Below are 18913 nucleotides of genomic sequence, written 5' to 3'. Positions count from 1 at the left end.
AACACACTCAATATTTTGATAATTAAACGAAGAGATGACAGAACAAACAAAATCTCCAAGTAATAATTTACTCACACATTAAAAATCTCATACCATTTTACTGATATCTGTACTTAATTGGTCTTTTGTGATACCAGAACCAGGTTGTGTGGAAAAAGTGGTCTAGAAGAAGTGTCCTGAAAAAATCACAAAGCTGTGGACCCACTACCCTGTACTCAAATCAAACTTGGAGAAACACAAGCTCATTACTGACCAGGACAAAGCACAAAGCAGCATTGCATAAGTGAAATGAGAAGGCACAAATCTGCTTGTCTATTCACTTCCAACAACTTTTCCTATATTCAACAGTAAGTTTATAAGGCACAGTACTACAAACTGAAAGCAATAGAAACCAATTCAATTTTCCCATTTTAAAAATGAAACTGCTCTTATCAATGTCAAATTTCCTGAATGTGATAATTTTATAAAGATGATAGAGGAGAAAGCCTTGAAGGATTTAGGGGTGGAGGGTTATGGTGTCTACAATTTAATCTCCAATAGTTCAAAAAATAATAATAATATATAAGAAATAGAGCAAATGTGGCAAAATGTTGAAGACTGATGACTCTGAGTAAGGGTATATGATTTTTATTGCACATTATTGTAACTTTTTGGCAAACTTGAAAATTTTTTAAGTAAGAAGAAACACCTTAATAGAAAATATTATCCTGGAGGACTGTGGGAAGACAGTGGAGGAGAAACCTACAGAAATCAACCCCTCCACCAAAAAAAACTATGAAACTGGCAGGAACTGTCTGAGTGAACCATTTTTAAACTCTGGAGTCTAACAGAACACTGTACAAGCAGCCAAAAAAAACTTGGACAAAGAGGCTGGTAAACTGCAGTAAATATGGGTGAATTTCACCCTCCAAGCAGGCAGCTGTGGGGACAGTCTAGCATGCTGGTACAAAAGATCTAGTACTCTAAAACCCAGCAGTGTGTTATCAGATAGCTGATGAATGTTTTTTTGTTTTGTTTTGTTTTAAAGATTTATTTATTTATTTCTCTCCTCTTCCCCCCTCAACCCCAGTTGTCTGTTCTCTGTGTCTATTTGCTGCATCGTCTTCTTTGTCCGCTTCTGTTGTTATCAGCGGCACGGGTAGCTGTGTTTCTTTTTGTTGTGTCAGCTCTCCTTGTGTGTGGAACCATTCTTGGGCAGCCTGCACTTTCTTTCACGCTGGGCGGCTCTCCTTACGGGGCGCACTCCTTGTGCGTAGGGCTCCCCTACGCAGGGGACACCCCTGCGTGGCACGGCACTCCTTGCACGCATCAGCACTGCGCATGGGCCAGCTCCACATGGTCAAGGAGGCCCAGGGTTTGGACTGTGGACCTCCCATGTGGTAGATGGACGCCCTATCCACTGGGCCAAGCCCACCACCCTGATGACTGTTTTTGATTAGCTACTTCAGATTGCTGGCTCTGAGGGTGGCCATTGTTCCAACCCCCTCTCAGGCAAAAAGCAGCAGAGAAGTCTTGAGGCAATAACTTTTTTTGTGCTTTCCCCCAAATCCATTTCCATGGGGGAGCAAAAACAGTTTGGAAAGTCACAAATTGACAGCTCCAGCCCTCAACAACAACAAAACCTAGGAATCCCAAAGAAGTGGCAGAATTTGATCTGCAAAGTTATAATAATATAAAGTTCAAAATGTTCAGTTCTCAACAAAAACCACAAAACAAAGAAACAAGAAAGTATGGCCCATTCACAGGAAAAAAGGAATTGCCAGAAGCACCCCTGAGTAAGCTCATACACTGGAACTATTTGTCAAAGACTTTAAGTCAATTGTCTTACAAATGTTCAATGAGCTAAAAGAACCCATAGTTAAACAACTAAAGGAAATTAGTAAAACCTGTTCTAAACAAATTAAAGAGGTAGAAATAATTCAAAGGAACCAAACAGAAATTTTGGAACTGCAAAGTTCAGTTACTGAAATGAAAAACTCATTAGAGGGATTCAAAAGATTTGAACAGGCAGAAGAAAGGTTCAGCAAAATTGAAGACAAGACAATTAACAGTGATCAGGTGTAAGGTGCAGAAAGAAGTAATGAGGGAAATAAACAATGCCTGAGGCACCTGTGGGGTACCATCAAGCATACCAACAGATGCATCGCTACAGTCCCATAAGGACAAAAGAGAAAGAAGGGGTCAGAAAAAGTATTTGAAGAAACAACAGCCAAAAACTTCCCAAATCTAATGAAAGACAAGACTATACAAAGCTCAATGAACTTCAAGCAGGACAGATTCTAAGAGATCTATACAAACACAGACTATAGGAAACATGTCCAAAAACAAAGATTTTGAAAGTTCCAAGAGAGGAGCAACTTGTCACATAATAACATTAATGGTGGGTTTTTCATAAAAAAGTATGGAGGCTAAAAGACAGTGGAATGGCATATTTAAAGTCTTTAAAGAAAAAACTGTCAACCAAAAATTCTTTATCCAGCAAAATTATCTTTCAAAAACAAAGGAAAAATTAAGACATTCACAAATACACAAAAACTGAATGAGTTTATTACCAGAACACTTGCCCTATAAGAAATGTCAAAGGGAGTCCTTCAGGCTGAAATAAAAGGACATAAGACAGTAACACGAAGCCATAAGAAATGAGGAACATGGGTAGTGGTAACTACCTAAGTAAATATAAAATCCTGTAGTATTGTACTTTAGGTTTGTAACTGCTTTTCCCACTGATATAACTTAACAGGCAAATGTGTAAAAAATATTATATTTTGGGAAATGGATGTGACTCAAGCAATTGGGCTCCCGTCTACCATATGGGAGGTCCAAGGTTAGATTCCCAGGGCCTCCTGGTGAAAAGTAAGCTGTCTGCATGGCAAGCTGGCCTGAGCAGAGAGCTGGCCCATGCAGAGTGCTGGCCCGCGTAGACTGCTCACGCAGCAAGATGACACAACAAAAAGAGACACAGAGTAGAGAGAATAAGAGACACAGCAGACCAGGATGCTGAGATGGTACAAGAGACTGAGCATCTCTTTCCCATTCTGGAAGGTCCCAGATCAGTTCCTGGTGCCACCTAGAGAGAAGACAAGCATACACAGAAGAACACACAGAGAGCAGACAGCAAGTGCAAAACAATATGAGGGGAGGGAATAAATAAACAAAATAACTCTTTTTTAAAAATTATATAGAATTTATGTTAATGGGCAGTGTATAAAGATATAATCTAAGATAATATAAAGAGGGAGGTACGGAAATATATAGGATTAGAGAGTTTGTATACTACTGAAACTAGATTGACATGACTCAAACTAGAGTATTATTACTTTAAAATGCTAATTGTAATTATGAAGGTAACCAGTAAGAAAATAACTAACAAGAGAGAGAGAAAAAGAAGGGAATCAAAATGGTACACAACAAAAAAGCAACTAAATTAAACAAAAAAAAAAAGGGCAGTAATGGAGTAACCAAAGAACAAAAAATACACAAGACTTGCAGAAAACAAATGGCTAAATAGCAGAATTAAATCCTTTCTTCTCAGTTATAACCTTAAATGTAAATGGATTTAACTCCCCTATTAAAAAGTAGAGATTGACCGACTACATGAAAAAGCATGATCCATCTATATGCTGTCTAAGAGACTCTCCTTAGGTACAAAGACATAAAAAAGTTGACAGTAAAAGGATGGAAAGATATTCCATGCAAACAGTAATTAAAAGAGAACTGCAGGGGGAGCAGGTATAGCTCAGTAGTTTAAGTGCCTGCTTCCCACGTATGAGTCCTAGGTTCAATACCCAGTACCTCCTAAAAAAAAAATGATGTTTTGGAAGCAGGTACAGCTCAGTGGTTGAATGCCTGCTTCCCACATACGAGGTCCCAGGTTCAATCTCTAGTGCCTCCTTAAAAACACAAATCAATAAATAGCATTCGTTGAGTATTTGCAGAGTGGATATAGTTCAGTGGTTTAGCACCTGTTTCCCATGTACAAGGTCTTGGGTTCAATCCCTGTTACCTCCTAAAAAGAGAAAGAGAGAGAGAGTGCTACAGCCTCTATATTTTTAAACTTTAAGTCAAAAAAGATAACAAGGGAAACAGATGTGGCTCAACTGATACAGCGTCTGCGTACCATATAGGAGGTCCAGGGTCCAGTACCCAGGGCCTCCTGGCCTGTGTGGTGAGCTAGCCCACAGGCAGTGCTGCCATGCGCAAGGAATGCCATGTCACACAGGGGTGTCCCCCACATAGGGGAGTCCCACGCGCAAGGAGCGCGTCCCACAAAGAGAGCCGCCCTGCGGAAAAAAAGCGCAGCCCGCCCAGGAGTGGTGCCACATATATGGAGGACTGACACAGCAAGATGACGCAAGAAAAAGAGACAGATTCCCAGAGCCGCCTGACAAGAACGCAAGCAGACAAAGAAGAACACACAGTGAATAGACACAGAGAACAGACAAGAGGGGGGAGGGGGAGAAGGGGAGAAATAAATAAAAACAAATCTTAAAAAGAAAAGGTAACAAGAAACAAAAGGTTCAATCCAGCAAGAACCCAAGAAGATACGATGATTATAAATATATATCCAGCTCACAACAGAGACCCACAATATGTGGCAAAAAATGAAAGAACTGAAGGGAGAAAAAAATAGTTCTACAATAATAGCAGAAGACTTCAAGACACCACTTTCAATAACTGACAGAACATCTAAAGAGAATACCAATAAGGAAATAGAGGACTGTCTTGAACATCACCATTAACCAATTCAATCTGATGGACATATATAGAACACTCCACCCAACAACAGTAGAAAACACATTCTTCCCAAGTGCACATGGAACATTTTCCAGGATAGATCATATATTAGGTCACAAATCAAATCTTAAATCAAAAACTACTGAAATCATGCAAGGTATCTTCCCAGAACACAACAGAATAAAGCTAGAAATCAGTAACAGAAGGAAAACTGAAAAATTTACAAATATGCAGAAATTAAACAATACACTTTTAAACAACCAATGGGTCAAAGAAGAAATCTTAAGGGGAATAAGGAATTATCCTGAGACCAATGGAAATTAAAACACAGCATACCAAAACTTGTGGGATGCAATGAAGCCACTATCCACAGGGAAATTTACAGCTCTAAATGTCTACATTTAAAAAGAAGAGGGGGAAGCAGACATGGCCCAGTGGTTAGGGCATCCATCTACCACATGGGAGGTCCACAGTTCAAACCCCGAGCCTCCTTGACCCGTGTGGAGCTGGACCATGCGCAGTGCTGATGCACACAAGGAGTGCCGTGCCACACAGGGGTGCCCCCCGCATAGGGGATCCCCACGCGCAAGGAGTGCACCCTGTAAGGAGAGCCGCCCAGGGCGAAAGAAAGTCCATCTGCCCAGGGATGGTGCTGCACACACAGAGAGCTGACACAACAAGATGATGCAACAAAAAAAGAAACACAGATTCCTGTGTCGCTGACAACAGATGCAGACAAAGAAGAACACAGAGCAAATAGATACAGAGAACAGACAACTGGGGCAGGGGAGGGCAGGGGGATAAATAAATAAATAAATCTTTTTTAAAAAAAAGAAGAGGGAATAGATGTGGCTCAAGCAGTTAAGCATCCGCCTCCAACATAGGAGGTCCTGGGTTCAGTTCCTGGTGCCTCGTAAAGACGACAAACAACAAGCAAACAACAAGTAAAAACGATGAGCAGACAAGCAAAAAAAAAAACAATGAGCAAGACAAGTAAACAGCAAGCAAAAACAAACGAGCAGGGAACAGATGTGGTGCAAGCAGTTGAGCGCCCACCTCCCAAGAGAAGTCCTGGGTTCAGTTCCTAAAGAAACGAGAAAAAAAAAGACGACAAGCAGATAAGCAGACAAGGGAGCCATCTCAGGGCAGGATAGAATACTTTGTAAAAAAAAAGAAGGAAGATCACAAATCAATAACCTAGTTTCACACCTAAAGAAACCAGAACAAAAACAAACTAAACCCAAAGTTAGTAGAAGAAAGGACATAGTCAAGATCAGAGCACAGAAAAATGGAATAAACTAGAAAAACAATAAAGAGGATCAACAAAACCAAAAGTCGGCTCTTGACAAAATCAATAAAATCAACACACATTTAGTCAGACTGACAGAGAGAAAGAGAACACAAATAACAAACCAGGAATGAATGTGGAGACATTACTAGTGATCCTACAGGAAAAAAAAATATAAAGAGGGTACTACGAACAACTAGATGCCAACAAATTAGAAAACCTAGATGAAATGGATAAATTTCTAGAAACATACAAATTACCTCATCTGATGCAAGAAATAGAAAATCTCAATAGACCTATAATAAGAGAATGACTTAGTAATCAGAAACTTCCCAACAAAGAAAGTCTAGGACTTGATGATTTCACTGTTGAATTCTACCAAACATTTAAAGAAGATTTAACACCAATCCTTCCCAAACTCTCTCCAAAAATAGAAGAGGTCAGATTACTTCCTAACTCACTGAATGGGCTAGCATTACCATAATATCAAAGCAAGATATACCACAAGAAAAAAAAATTACAAACCAGTATCTCTTATGACTGTAATTGCAAAAATCCTCAACAAAGTACTGATAAACCAAGTCCAACAATAGATTAAAAAGGATTCTACACCATGATCAAATGGGATTTATTCCAGAAATTCAAAGATGGTTCAACTTAAGAAAACCAATCAATGTAACAGAACACACTAACAGAATGAAGGATAAAAATTACACGATTACCTCAATTGATATAGAAAAGACATTTGACAAAATCCAACATTGTTTCATGATAAAAACACTCAGAAAACTAGAAATCACAGGGCACTTTCTAACATTAAGGGCATTTATGAAAAACCCACAGCAAATAACATAATCACCAAAGATCAGGAGCAAAACAAAGATGCCCACTGTCACCACTGTTATTCAACATTGTACTGGGACTTCTAGCCAGAGTAGAAAGGTAAGAAAGAAATAAAAGCATATCAATAGAAAAGGAAGGAGCCAAATTATCCCTATCCACAGATGACATGATTCTATATGGAGACAGCCACAAAGAATCCCTAAGAAAGCTAAGAAAACTAATAAACGAATTCAGTAAAGTTTCAGGATATAAGATAAACATAGACAAGTCAGTTGGGTTTCTATACACCAGTAATGAACAATATGAAAAGGAAACCAGGAAAACAATTCCATTTACAACAGCATCTAAAAGAATAAATTACCTAGAATTAAATTTAACCAAGGAGGCAAAACACTTGTACACTGAAAATCACAAAACATTGCTGAAAGAAATTAAAGACTTAAATAAATGAAAAGACATCCCATGTTCATAGATTAGATGACTTCATATTGTTGAAATGTCAATACTGACTAAGGCAATCTACAAATTCAAGGCAGTCACTATTTGCAAAATAGTGAAAAGCTTTTTGCAAAAATGGAAAAGCTGACCCCTAAAGTTAATATGGAATTGCAAAGGACCCACAAGAGCCAAAATAACTTTGAAAAAGAAGAACAAAGTTGGAAGTCTCAAACTCCCTGATTTCAAAACTTACTACAAAACTACAGTAATTATAATAGTGTGGTATTGGCATAATAATACACATGTAGACCAATGGAAAAAAACAGATTACAGAAATAAATTCACACATAGTGTGCCATGTCCATTAGATGAGAGAAATAAGTCTCTTCAACAAATGATGCTGGGATAACTGGAAATCCACATGCAATAATTAATTCTTCCCACATACAAATATTAATTCAAAATGGACCACCAACATAAATAAAGAGCTAATAATATTAAAACTCTTAAAAGAAAACACAGTGAAGTATCTTCAGGACCTTGTAACAGGCAATGGACTTTTTAGATTTTATACCAAAATCATGAGCAACAAAAGAAAAAAAGAGAAAATGGACTTCATCAAATTTAAAAGCTTTTGTGCATTAAAGAACATTTTCAAGAAAATGAAAAGACAATCTTCAGAATGGGGGAAAGTATTTGAAAACCATATGATCTGATAAAGATTTAATACCCAAAATACATACAGAACTCCTACAATTCAAAACAAAAGAAGAAACAACCCAATTAAATAATGAGCCAAGGGAAGTGGCTGTGGCTCAATCAGTTGGGGTCGCATCTACCATATGGGAGGCCCTGGGTTCACGTCCCAGGGCCTCCTTGTGAAGGCAGTCTCACCCGCACACTGTGGAACGCCATCCAGCCCGCAGACGCCATGGAGAGCCAACTCAGCAAGGTAAGACACACACACACACACACACAAAGGGAGACAAGCAAAAACACAGAAGAGTATGCAGCGAATGGACATAGAGAGCAAACAGCAAGCAAGCCACAAGGGGGGAGGGGAAATAAAATAAATACAGAAACAGAAGAATACACAGTGAATGGACAGAGAGAGCATGCAAAAAAGCCATGGGGGTGGGGGGATAGCCAAGGGTTTGTACAGACATTTCTCCAAAGAAGATATTCAAATACCAAGTAAGTATAAGAAAAGATGCTCAACATCATTAGCCATTAGAGAAATGCAAATTAAGGCTATAATGAGATACTACTTCACACCCACTAAGATGGCTATTATTTAAAAAACTGAAAAGAGAAACAGGAATGCTCCTACAATGCTAGAGTCAATGTAAAAGGGTGCAGCCAGTATGGAAAACAGTTTGATGATTCCTCAGAAAGTTAAATGTAAAATACCATTTGACCTGGCAATTCAACTCCTAGGTATATACACAAAAGAAGTAAAAGCAGGAAATCTGGTAAATATTTGTACAACAATGTTCATTTACTGCATGAGTCACAATAGCAAAAAGATAAAACCAACCAAGTGTCTAAGGAGATGAATAAGCAAAATGTGGTACAGCCATACAATGGAATATTAGAAATGAAGTGCTGGTACATACTACTATGTGGATAAATCTTGAAGGCACAGCGTTGGGTGAAAGAAGTCAGATATAGAAGGACAAATATTGCATAATTTCTTATTACACAGTACTGTCAACATAGTTAATGTCAAAGAATTGTCCACTTAAAATGATCTTCGATATATTTAAGCACAGTTAAAAATAAATTAAGTAAGAAAAAGAATACAAAGATCCCATACACCCTTTTACCCAGTTTCTTCAAGGGTAACAGCTTTGTATAACTGTACTAAGAATCATCTGCATTACTTTTTTCTCCTAGTATTTATAACTTTCTAACATATTATACTTATTATCACTGTTATTGTCTATCTACCCTTACTAAAATGTAAATTACTTGTGGGCAGGAACCTTTAACATTTGTTCACTGGTATATTCCAAGTACTTAATACATAGTAGGTAATAAATACTTGAGGAATGAATCAAAGCACTATATTGCACTGGTTCTTCTAACGGGAAATAGACCAGTTCTTTAAGAGACCACCCTGGTAAATAAAGATTCTGAAATATCAGGGAAACGTTACACTCACCCATGGTGACATAAGGCAACTTATCAGTTGATCCATGAGGATAGATGCTGTAGAGATGAGGTCCAGTAACATCTACTCCCCCTAAAACTAGGGCTGCACCAATGTAACCTTGATACCTGGTGATCAGAGTATGCATAAGAAAAAAAATAAGTAAGTCTACATTGCATCACTGTAACTTAAGCAAAAGATGTGTGAGAAGTCAAACAAAAGGCTTTTCTTATACTACTTTATTAGGAGGTAATGGTTTTGATGGAGACAAATGGAGAATGGAACTAACATTAGTTATCAGCCAATATACACAGTAAATTGTAAGGCACCCCACATACTTTATTTCATCTAATCCTCACAACCATCTGTAATCATTTTACAAAAGAGAAAACCTAGACCCAAAAACATTAAGTACCTGCCCAATGTCCCAGAATCAGGATTCAGAGGCTAAGTTTGGTTTATATCAAAGCTTATCCGCACCCTTTCCATTACACCTCTTGGTGAGCGGCAGATAAAGCTACCTTCAAGAGCAACAACGGGAATTGCTAAACACAAGCTGTTGAAATTATCAACCTTACTACAGGTCACAGGGAAATGGCTTATTTGTTGAAACAACTCTTCCCTTTGAATAAATTCTCAAAATTATTATCACAGATATGAGTTCAGGTTAAGGAAAAGTGAAAAGTATTTCATCATTCAGAGAAAGGGGTGATGAAATAAATCTACTCTAGCCTATAAAACCCATTGCTACCACCAGAAGATAAAGCTATATAGCTTCAGGGAAAAAAAGAATGGTCCAAAGCCACAAATTAACTGCAGAGTCAAGACAAGAACCCAGAGCTCTAAAATGAGAAGCCAGAATTACCATGCTACTATCCCACACCAGGCCAGTGCCTGACTACTCCAACTGCCTACTTAGAATGTTAAATAAGGATCACTAATCAGATCATTCCCTTCCATTCTAAAATATAAGCTGTTTGATCCCTTTAAAAGAGGCTAAGATATTTTGGCAAGTTACTGAAATCCTTAAAAATTAATCCTGAATTTCTACTTCTAGGAATCTATTCTAAGGATATAACCAGACAAATATGAAGAAACAAATGTACAATAATGTTTACCGCAGAATTGTTTCTAATCCTAAAAAAAACTGAAAATAGCCAGAGGGAGAACTGGATAAGTGAACTGATACAGCTATACAACAGAACATAACAAAATCATTAAAAACCATGTTACAGTTTCTCACAAACTACTAATGGTAGTATAAAACTTAATACAACCTTTCTCAAGGACAGTTTTGGCAATACATATCAAAATATTAAATGCACATACCTTTGACCCAGAATTTCCACTTCTAGGAATTTATTCTATACTACAGCCTAAGGAAATAACCACACAAGTATGTATCTTCCAGTGTATACCTTATAACACCTTAAATACCTTAGAACAGGCAATTTCATTAATGTTCAAAATTAAAGTATAGTACATCATCCACAGATGGAATTCCATGGTACCATCAAAAGTAATATCAATCAGTTCTCAAACCTATGAGTCACAGACCCCTTTGAAAAACTAATTAAAACTATGGAACCCTTTCCCCCATAACAAGTGTACACATAAAAGGTATTTTTACTATTTTGGAGGGTTAACATTCCCCAGAACTCTGACATAGGCTCAAAGTAAGAACTCTTGATGCTGAGCTCTTCTTGTGATGGAAATAATATTCAAGTTATACCATTACGTGAACAGGGAAATTTATAAAGCAAAACACATATAGCACACAGTAGGATGCAAGTTGGTTTTTTCCTTTGCAAATGCATAAATATGAGAATATATGCACAAAAGATCTAAAAGAATAGATCTCAAAAGATTTATAATGTGCGTATTTAAGTGGTAGAACATCAGGTGATATTTATTTCCTTTGTTTTTATATTTCTACAATGTCTGAATCTTTTACAATCATCATACATTAGCTTTGTAATAATTTGGGGGGGGAAAAAACCAGTTACTTTCATTTTCGAATGTTCCAACATGGAAAACTATTAAAGATGCACTCAGGTTTAGGATAATATGTACAACTACAATTCCATTTTTATAAAACAAAATATATATTGTTAAACATAGAAAAAAATGTATATACACTTATATATTATGTACATTAGTACACACCATGTACTTAGCAGTGTGTATATTACTATATACCAATTCTAATGAGACAGTGTATTGCTCAACCTCCGTACTAGGCACAATTCTCAATCCTGATGCATGCTGGGGCTGAGAAGGTGGGGGAAGGTGGCTTTTAAAATGCAGTTCCAGGGAAGTGGGTATAGCTCAGCAGTTGAGCGCCTGCTTCACATGTGCAAGGTCCCAGGTTTGAACCCTGATACCTCCTAAAAACATAATAAAAATTTTTAAAAAGGCAGTTTCCTGAGTTTTTAAAATATATAGTATGAAAAATAAAATAAAATAAAATGTACAGCATGGGCACTAATCTGTTGGCACTAATTGTTTATGCATGGTAGGAATCCAGATAGTTTAAAGTTTTTCTTTTAATTTGCCTTTTTCTTCTAACTTTTTAACTGTGAATATGTACTAGTAATATTAGAAAGAGAAAGAGAAAGGAAGAGAAGGAAGAGAAGGAAGGGAAGTGAGGGAAGGAAAGAAGGAACTAACTTAAAAAACTAAAACAGTGATTCTCTCTGAATGGCAAAATTTTATTTTCTTTGGGCTTTTCAGTATTTTCAAAATTTTCTACAATTAATGTATATTACTTTCATAAGAAAAAAAGCTGCAATTGATATAATAAACAGCCTCTAAATATTCGCATAATTGTTTCAGAATAAACTAGAGTGTTTCAGAAAGACAGCACTTTTCTATTAATTCAAGGAGGCACTATGCTCAAAAGGAACAAGTATCACCTCACATCTTCTACACCTAGTCACTGTACATTTAAAATACATAAAGATGTTACTTAAATAAGGAAAAAGATGTCATTTCTGTTTATCAAACACTCTTTTCTCACTGACTCACACAAAATGAAAAGCATTATTCAGGGAAAAAACGCAGAGTAAAGGCAAGAAAAGTACACTTTGTACTCTTTCCAGACTCTGATTTTTATGGGGTCTGTGTATCAAGCCCTGTACTAGGCAATCACAAGCCTTGTTTCTTTATTCATTTACCCCTAAAAAGTCAGAATGGCAGAAATTACTAACCCCACTTTATTGAGGAAGAAACTGAGGCTAAAAGAAAGGGAAAATGAGTTGTCAAATGTCCTACCAGCTCTAAATGCTAGAGCAGGGACTTAAGCAACGTTCTAAAGTCAAAGCTTATGCTTTTTTCCTTATGCCACTTTGACTTGTTTTACATAACTCATCTAAGATGTCAGAAGACATAAAGAACCATAAGCATCCTGGTTTAAATATTTTAAATTTCCCTCAAATCTGTTTAGTAAAATTTAACTTTCACAAAGTATATTAAACTAAAAATGATAAAAACACTGGAAAAACAACTAAAACATTATAAAGAGATTAACAGAAACAGGGTTATTTAGCAAAATACCTTAAACAACACTACAAGGAATCTTGAAATAATATATTTGCAGCAATTTTACAAATTTTAAAACTGTATTACATGTAATGCACTAAATAAGCCACCAGAGGGAGCTTTGCATTTAAAATCAAAACCCACAAAAGTCTTCAGAAATCTGAATAGGTAGTACAAGTTCTACTCACACTGTACTGAAAGAATTTATTTGATTGGCAAGAATCCTCCTTGATTAGAATGATTATGTGCACAAATAAATGGAAATCACTGATTAAACAACTCAGTACAGTCAGAGCAGGAATTAGGTAGGTAAGACTTCCTATCCACAACTCTTAAGTTTTGGGGTCCTCATCTGTAAAATGCCACCTATGGCCTTGCTGCAGGGCTACCTTAACCTCATATCCACTTACTACAAGCCCAGCAGCTATGCCAGACACATAGATGTGGAGCTGCATAGTCACAGGAAGGTTAACCGCCAGGCAGAAAACAGAATGAAGGGGGCCAGACAAACTGGAGAACATGTGCCCCCTAGAAGGCAACTACCACCACCTAGTGCCTTCCTAGAACCACCATGTATGATTATCCCATCATCTTCTTTCTGGATTGTTTTCAAAAGAAAAGAGAAATCTAGATTTTTAATTAAAAACTCCCAATTTGTAATTATTGGTCATTATTTTAAAAAAAGAAAAAAACACATGAAGCAAATAAAATTCTCTACAGGCTGAATATGGCCTGCGAGCTGCCAGTTTACAATCTTGGCTTTCTAGTCATGCTCCCCTTTAATTCTCACAATGACTCTGAAGGACAGGTGCTATGACATCCATTCTACATACAGGGAAAGAAGAAATAATTTGTTAAAGATAAAGCAAGTCCCAAAAGGAGAAGCCAGGATTCAAACCCAAAACTGAACACTAAGGCTATTTCCACTACAATTCAGTGACTTTCTTCTGAAGAGCAAATGAGAAAATGGACTTAAAATTTGAAACCTGTTGAGAGCTATATAAACATATAGTGATATTATGATTATTAAAGGAAAAAGAGAAACAAAACTATTAGCATGAACTGTCTGTGGGAGTCAGCAGAGATGAAGGTCAGGTCAGGAAAGTTACTTCACCTCTTTAAGCCTCAAACTGTTCACCTATAATAGGAGATAATAGCCTCTATCTCAGAGTTAAGAGGATAAAAAGCATAAAGCACTTAGCACAAGGCATGGCATGGAGTAAGAGATGGATACATGTTGGTTAATATGAATATTATTATGCCCTCTCACAGCCAACTACAAATACCAAACTTTTCATTTCATTATTATTTTGCCCCTAAAAGAGAAAGAGGGGAAAAAATTCATTTGTGTTTATGAGTACGTGTTGGGGCAGATGGAGAGGCAGACAGGGGTCATAAAATAAATCCAAAGGTTCCTTCCAGCTCTTAACTTTCTCTTTCTTACTATAAGCAAAAAAGTTTCTTATATCCAGTGATATCACTATGCCTCATGAAATGACTCAATTTTGGTCACATGCAATTTATATGTGACCAAATAAGATCCCAAACCTTCAAATGCACTATAAAATGCCTTGTGAATTTAAAATGCCTTTTTTTAATAACAACTTATTTCTGAATGTATATTTCTGATTGTTTTTCCCTAGCTTGTTGGCTGAAAATCTAAGATATGAGAAAAAGATGCTAGAGAACTCCCCATCCTGGAACATTACCTGAAAAGCATCTGCTTCAGCATCCGATTGGCTGTCACAACTCTGGGAAGGCGGCCAGTAGAGAGGGAATGGAGCTCCAAGTTGGAAGAAATGAGCTGGGTTGTCATGTCTGTGTCTGCAGCTGTTCCAGCACCACAACAACTAAAAGAATGTGATTAGAAACTTAGCTGAAATTAAATTACCAGAGGGCTCAATTAGAAGTGGAGCTTCCTGGACAACTTCCACAAAGCTCAGATAGAGAGAGATGTTTCTGAGCATATCTGGACTATTAACTACTCTGTTTAACCAATCTTATAATAAATATTAAAACTGAAAATGTACACTTAATTTTATGCAAGTAAATTCTCCATAATCCAAAAAACATTTCAAATCATTAGGTTTCAGTGATCCTAAGAGAATGCATTTTAATAATCCTACAGATATATACCCAAGTTGTACAAAACAGCACACTGTTCTTCAAAATCTTGGAATTCAACATTTATGAAGTACTTATCATGTACCAGTCATTTTATTAAGCAGTGGGATAAAGAATATATGACATAGCCCTGGTAAGTGAATTCAAAGATGAGTAGAGGAGACAAGGGCAAACCAAAAATTATAATGCCCCACATATCATACCATAGATACAAATGCTACAGGAAACTGGAGGAGAGAGTAATTAATTCTGATTGGAAAAGTGATTCCATTTGAGCTGGATTTGAAAGAATGAAAACACTGTAAGTGGAGAAAAGGAAAAGGGCATTTCTAAGTAAAGAAGCTGGCACAGGGGCGGCGAACTTGGCCCGTGGTTAGGGCATTCATCTACCACATGGGAGGCCCACGGTTCAAACCCAGGGCCTCCTTGACCCGCATGGGGAGCCCCACATGCAAGGAGTGCACCCCATAAGGAGAGCTGCCCAGCGCAAAAGAAAGTGCAGCCTGCCCAGGAGTAGTGCCACACACACGGAGAGGTGACATAACAAGATGACGCAACAAAAAGAAACACAGATTCCTGTGCCACTGACAACAACAGAAGCGGACAAAGAAGACACAGCAAATAGACAGAGAGAACAGACAACAAATAGACACAGAGAACAGACAACCGGGGTGGGGGGGGGAAGGAGGAGAGGGAGGGAAAGAGGGAGGGAGGGAGGGAGGGAGGAAGGAAGGAAATAAAGAAAGAAAACTGGCACAAGAAAAGATGAAAAGTCTTGGAAAATGCACTACACATGAGGAGTAAGAACAGTCCTAGTGTAACAGGAACATGGGCGAAAGTAGCTGAAAAAAGAGGCTAAAGGGTAAAATGTGAGATTATGCAAAACTTCAAATATCACACTAGAGTTTTGATTTTTTCCTTAAAGCAGTGTGGAAACGTGAAACACCCCTTGAAAAGTTTTTAAAAAGAAAAGTGACATAATTAGATCTGTGTTTTACAAAATCCATGGAAGAATACATAACAGAATGGAGAAAGGCCAATTAAATGACAACTTTAACAGTCCAGCTGAGAAAAAAGAACCTGATCTAAGATCTTAGCAGTGGGAAGGGAAAAAAGGGATGTATTAAAGAAGCATATGGAAGGCAGAACTGGTCACCAACTTAACTGGACACTGAAGCAAAAACAAAACTTGGGATAAACTAGCTTAGGAGACAGGGTAGATGGAAATGCCATTTAAGGGAAACAGAAAATACAGGTCCAACATCAGGTTTCAGTGAGGGGGGTCATAAGTTCAATTTTGCCCCTGAAATGTTTGAAAATACAGAGCTATTCAAATTAACCAATACTTACTAAATGTTAGGAGATATGAAGTGTATTTTTGAACAGTTCTTGTCAGCAACAACCATCCCTTCAGTTGCCCTTGTATCTGCTCCAAGAACTATGCCATCCTATTAAAATATAAATGATGGAAACAATTTTACTTATATAAACCACAGCTTTCTATTCTAGTTTAGGAGAAACAACAATCTTGGCCATCCCCTGCTCCCCCAACTTCACACCCCCAGCCAAAAATCCAACCAGAAATATTGTGCTACACTTTTAGAATTCAAGAAAAAGCATTAATAAACTTTAGTGGTTTAATCCTGAGTAGGTGATAAGAATTGCCCCGTCTTCAGATCTGAAAAATGAGTCTCAGTGATTTCCTCACAAATCACAGAGCTAATGTGGGGAAGTCTGGATTAAGACCCAGAAATCTTTCCATTAAAATAGTCACCTCCGGGAGCAGATGTGGCTCAACCAGTTGAACCCCTGCTTCCCACATGGGAGGTCCCAGGTTTGGTTCCTGGTGCCTCCTAGAAACAAACATACAAACCAACCAACAACAACAAAAAAAAAAAAAAAAAACAGCAAACAAAAAACAAAAGGGCCAACTCAGAGGAGCCATGTAGCTCAATGGTGGAGCGCTGGCTTCCCACCTACAAGGTCCCTGGTTCAATCCCCGGCCCCCCTTCCTCAAAAAAGAAAAAAAAAAAAAAAAAGTCACCTCTGTCAATTTTTTTTAGATGTCACTCTTTAACAACAATAACTATTATCTCTTGTGATGCTTACATCGAGCTAAGGCAGAGCAATATCTTCCATTTAATGGAAAAAAGGGAAGCTGTGAGAAGGAACATGACCTGCCCAAAGATGGAAGCAGCAAAGAAGTTAAATGGGGAAAGAGAACCCCAAATCTTGTGTTCTCCCCTTATATCATTCTGCTCTTAAAACAGCAACTTAAGATAAAGAAGTAAACGGGCCTTGTCAAAAATTCTGCAGGGGTGGGGGGGGGGGCGGTATCCTCCTGACAAAGTAACTCTCTTCTAAAGGTCCTTTTCCTGACATACTCATTAACATCAGCCCTTCCCAACCAGACCAGGAGAGGTAAAGGAAGCCCAAGCGGCTTGGTGCTTGTCAGACACTGCTGCTCCTGTCCCGTTCTAGCTTACCTTATAGACCACCCCCGCAATGGTCGTGCCAGTTTTCCGGGCTGTTGGAAGCTTGTAACCTTTCTTTCCGAACTCGGCTTCCAAAAGGACATTCCTGAGAGCAAAAATGAGAATAAAGTGTTGAATGGCAGGACCATATTGCATCTCAATGTCACAAAGAGTGCCTAACAGGGAACTCAGAAAATGGGAAACTAATATTTGCTTTCAATCCCAATGTTCACTGAATACTCCCAACAGCAAGACTATATTGCCCTGTTTTGCAGAGACTGAGAGAGGGTCCGAGACTCGCCTAAGGCGCTGGAGATGCAGGGTGGCCCGGGTACAGGTAAAGTTGAAGACCGAACTGGCCTGTGGAGAAACCCATGCTCGGGCCCTGATTCCCCTGAGTCACACGGGCCTCGGGCCGAATGTACATCGTACACTCCTCACTTGGACTTCCCAGATCAGACCGCGGCCCAGCTCCAACCCCGGCACCGCACTCCTGCTCCCACCCTGTACGCGGCCCCGGACACGGTCGCACCTGCGGCAGTTATCAAAAGAAAAACCCCCAACCGGAGGCTCATACACCGACACAGCCGCCATCTTCCCAAGAAAGCACTTCCGGGCCGGGGGCGGGAGCGGGCGGGGGCAGAGCAAAGTACTTCCAGGGCCGCCGGCGACCTCGGGCTGAGGAGGCGGGGCAAACTCCCCGGTAAATGGATTGGTCATAGATTTTTCGGCTCCTAGAAAGCCCGGAGATGTTTGGAGTATAGCGCCCCAGGAGGCGGGGAAGGGTTTCTCCAAAGCAGCGGCGCCAGCGACCAGGTCTTCTGCCGCCCAGACCAGACCTGTTTCTTCCTTGTGTTCAGCTCTGTTGGGCAGCTGTGGGGAAGCACGTGGGCGTTCAAGACAGACGCACCCAAGTTCCAGACTCAGTCTCGCCACCTACTTGCACTGAGCAAGCTCCCTCAACTCTGAGTCTTAGACAACGAGCACAAACAACGAGCAAACAGATAAGGGAGCAATTCAGAGAGGACCTACAATGAAATACCTCTTCACACCCACTAAGGTGGTGCTAATCAAAAAACGAAAAACTGAAAGTCTTACGCACTGCTGATAGGAATGGAAAATGGTGCAGCTGCTCTGGAAAACAACTTGCCAGTTCCTCAAAATGTTAAATAGAATTACCATATGACCCAGCAATTCCACCCCTAGGTATATACCCGAGAGAACTGAAAACATATATCCACAAGAAAACCTGTACGCAAATGTTCATAGCAACATTTTTCTCAATGGTTGAATAGTGGAAACAACCCAAATGCCCATCAA

The 18913-nt window shown here is 38.7% G+C and overlaps 1 protein-coding gene across 1 annotated transcript in view; it reads right to left on the bottom strand.

Annotated features, from left to right (window-relative positions):
- Positions 1–18242, bottom strand: part of PSMB7 (proteasome 20S subunit beta 7) — a 70074-nt gene extending 51832 nt beyond the window's left edge. The window contains exons 1-5 of the mRNA XM_004463416.3: positions 18126–18242; positions 17606–17699; positions 16470–16567; positions 14705–14845; positions 9468–9583 (exon numbers count right to left, since the gene is read on the bottom strand). Of these exons, the coding sequence (XP_004463473.1) occupies positions 9468–9583; positions 14705–14845; positions 16470–16567; positions 17606–17699; positions 18126–18187 (511 nt within the window). The 5' untranslated portion in view covers positions 18188–18242. The remainder of the gene's footprint in view (positions 1–9467; positions 9584–14704; positions 14846–16469; positions 16568–17605; positions 17700–18125) is intronic.
- Positions 18243–18913: the final 671 nt, after the last annotated feature.

The sequence above is a fragment of the Dasypus novemcinctus genome, chromosome 8, assembly GCF_030445035.2.
Source record: "Dasypus novemcinctus isolate mDasNov1 chromosome 8, mDasNov1.1.hap2, whole genome shotgun sequence".
Lineage (NCBI taxonomy): Eukaryota > Metazoa > Chordata > Mammalia > Cingulata > Dasypodidae > Dasypus > Dasypus novemcinctus.
The sequence above is the reverse complement of the archived record's forward strand: the minus strand, read 5'-3'. Positions and strand labels throughout refer to the sequence as shown.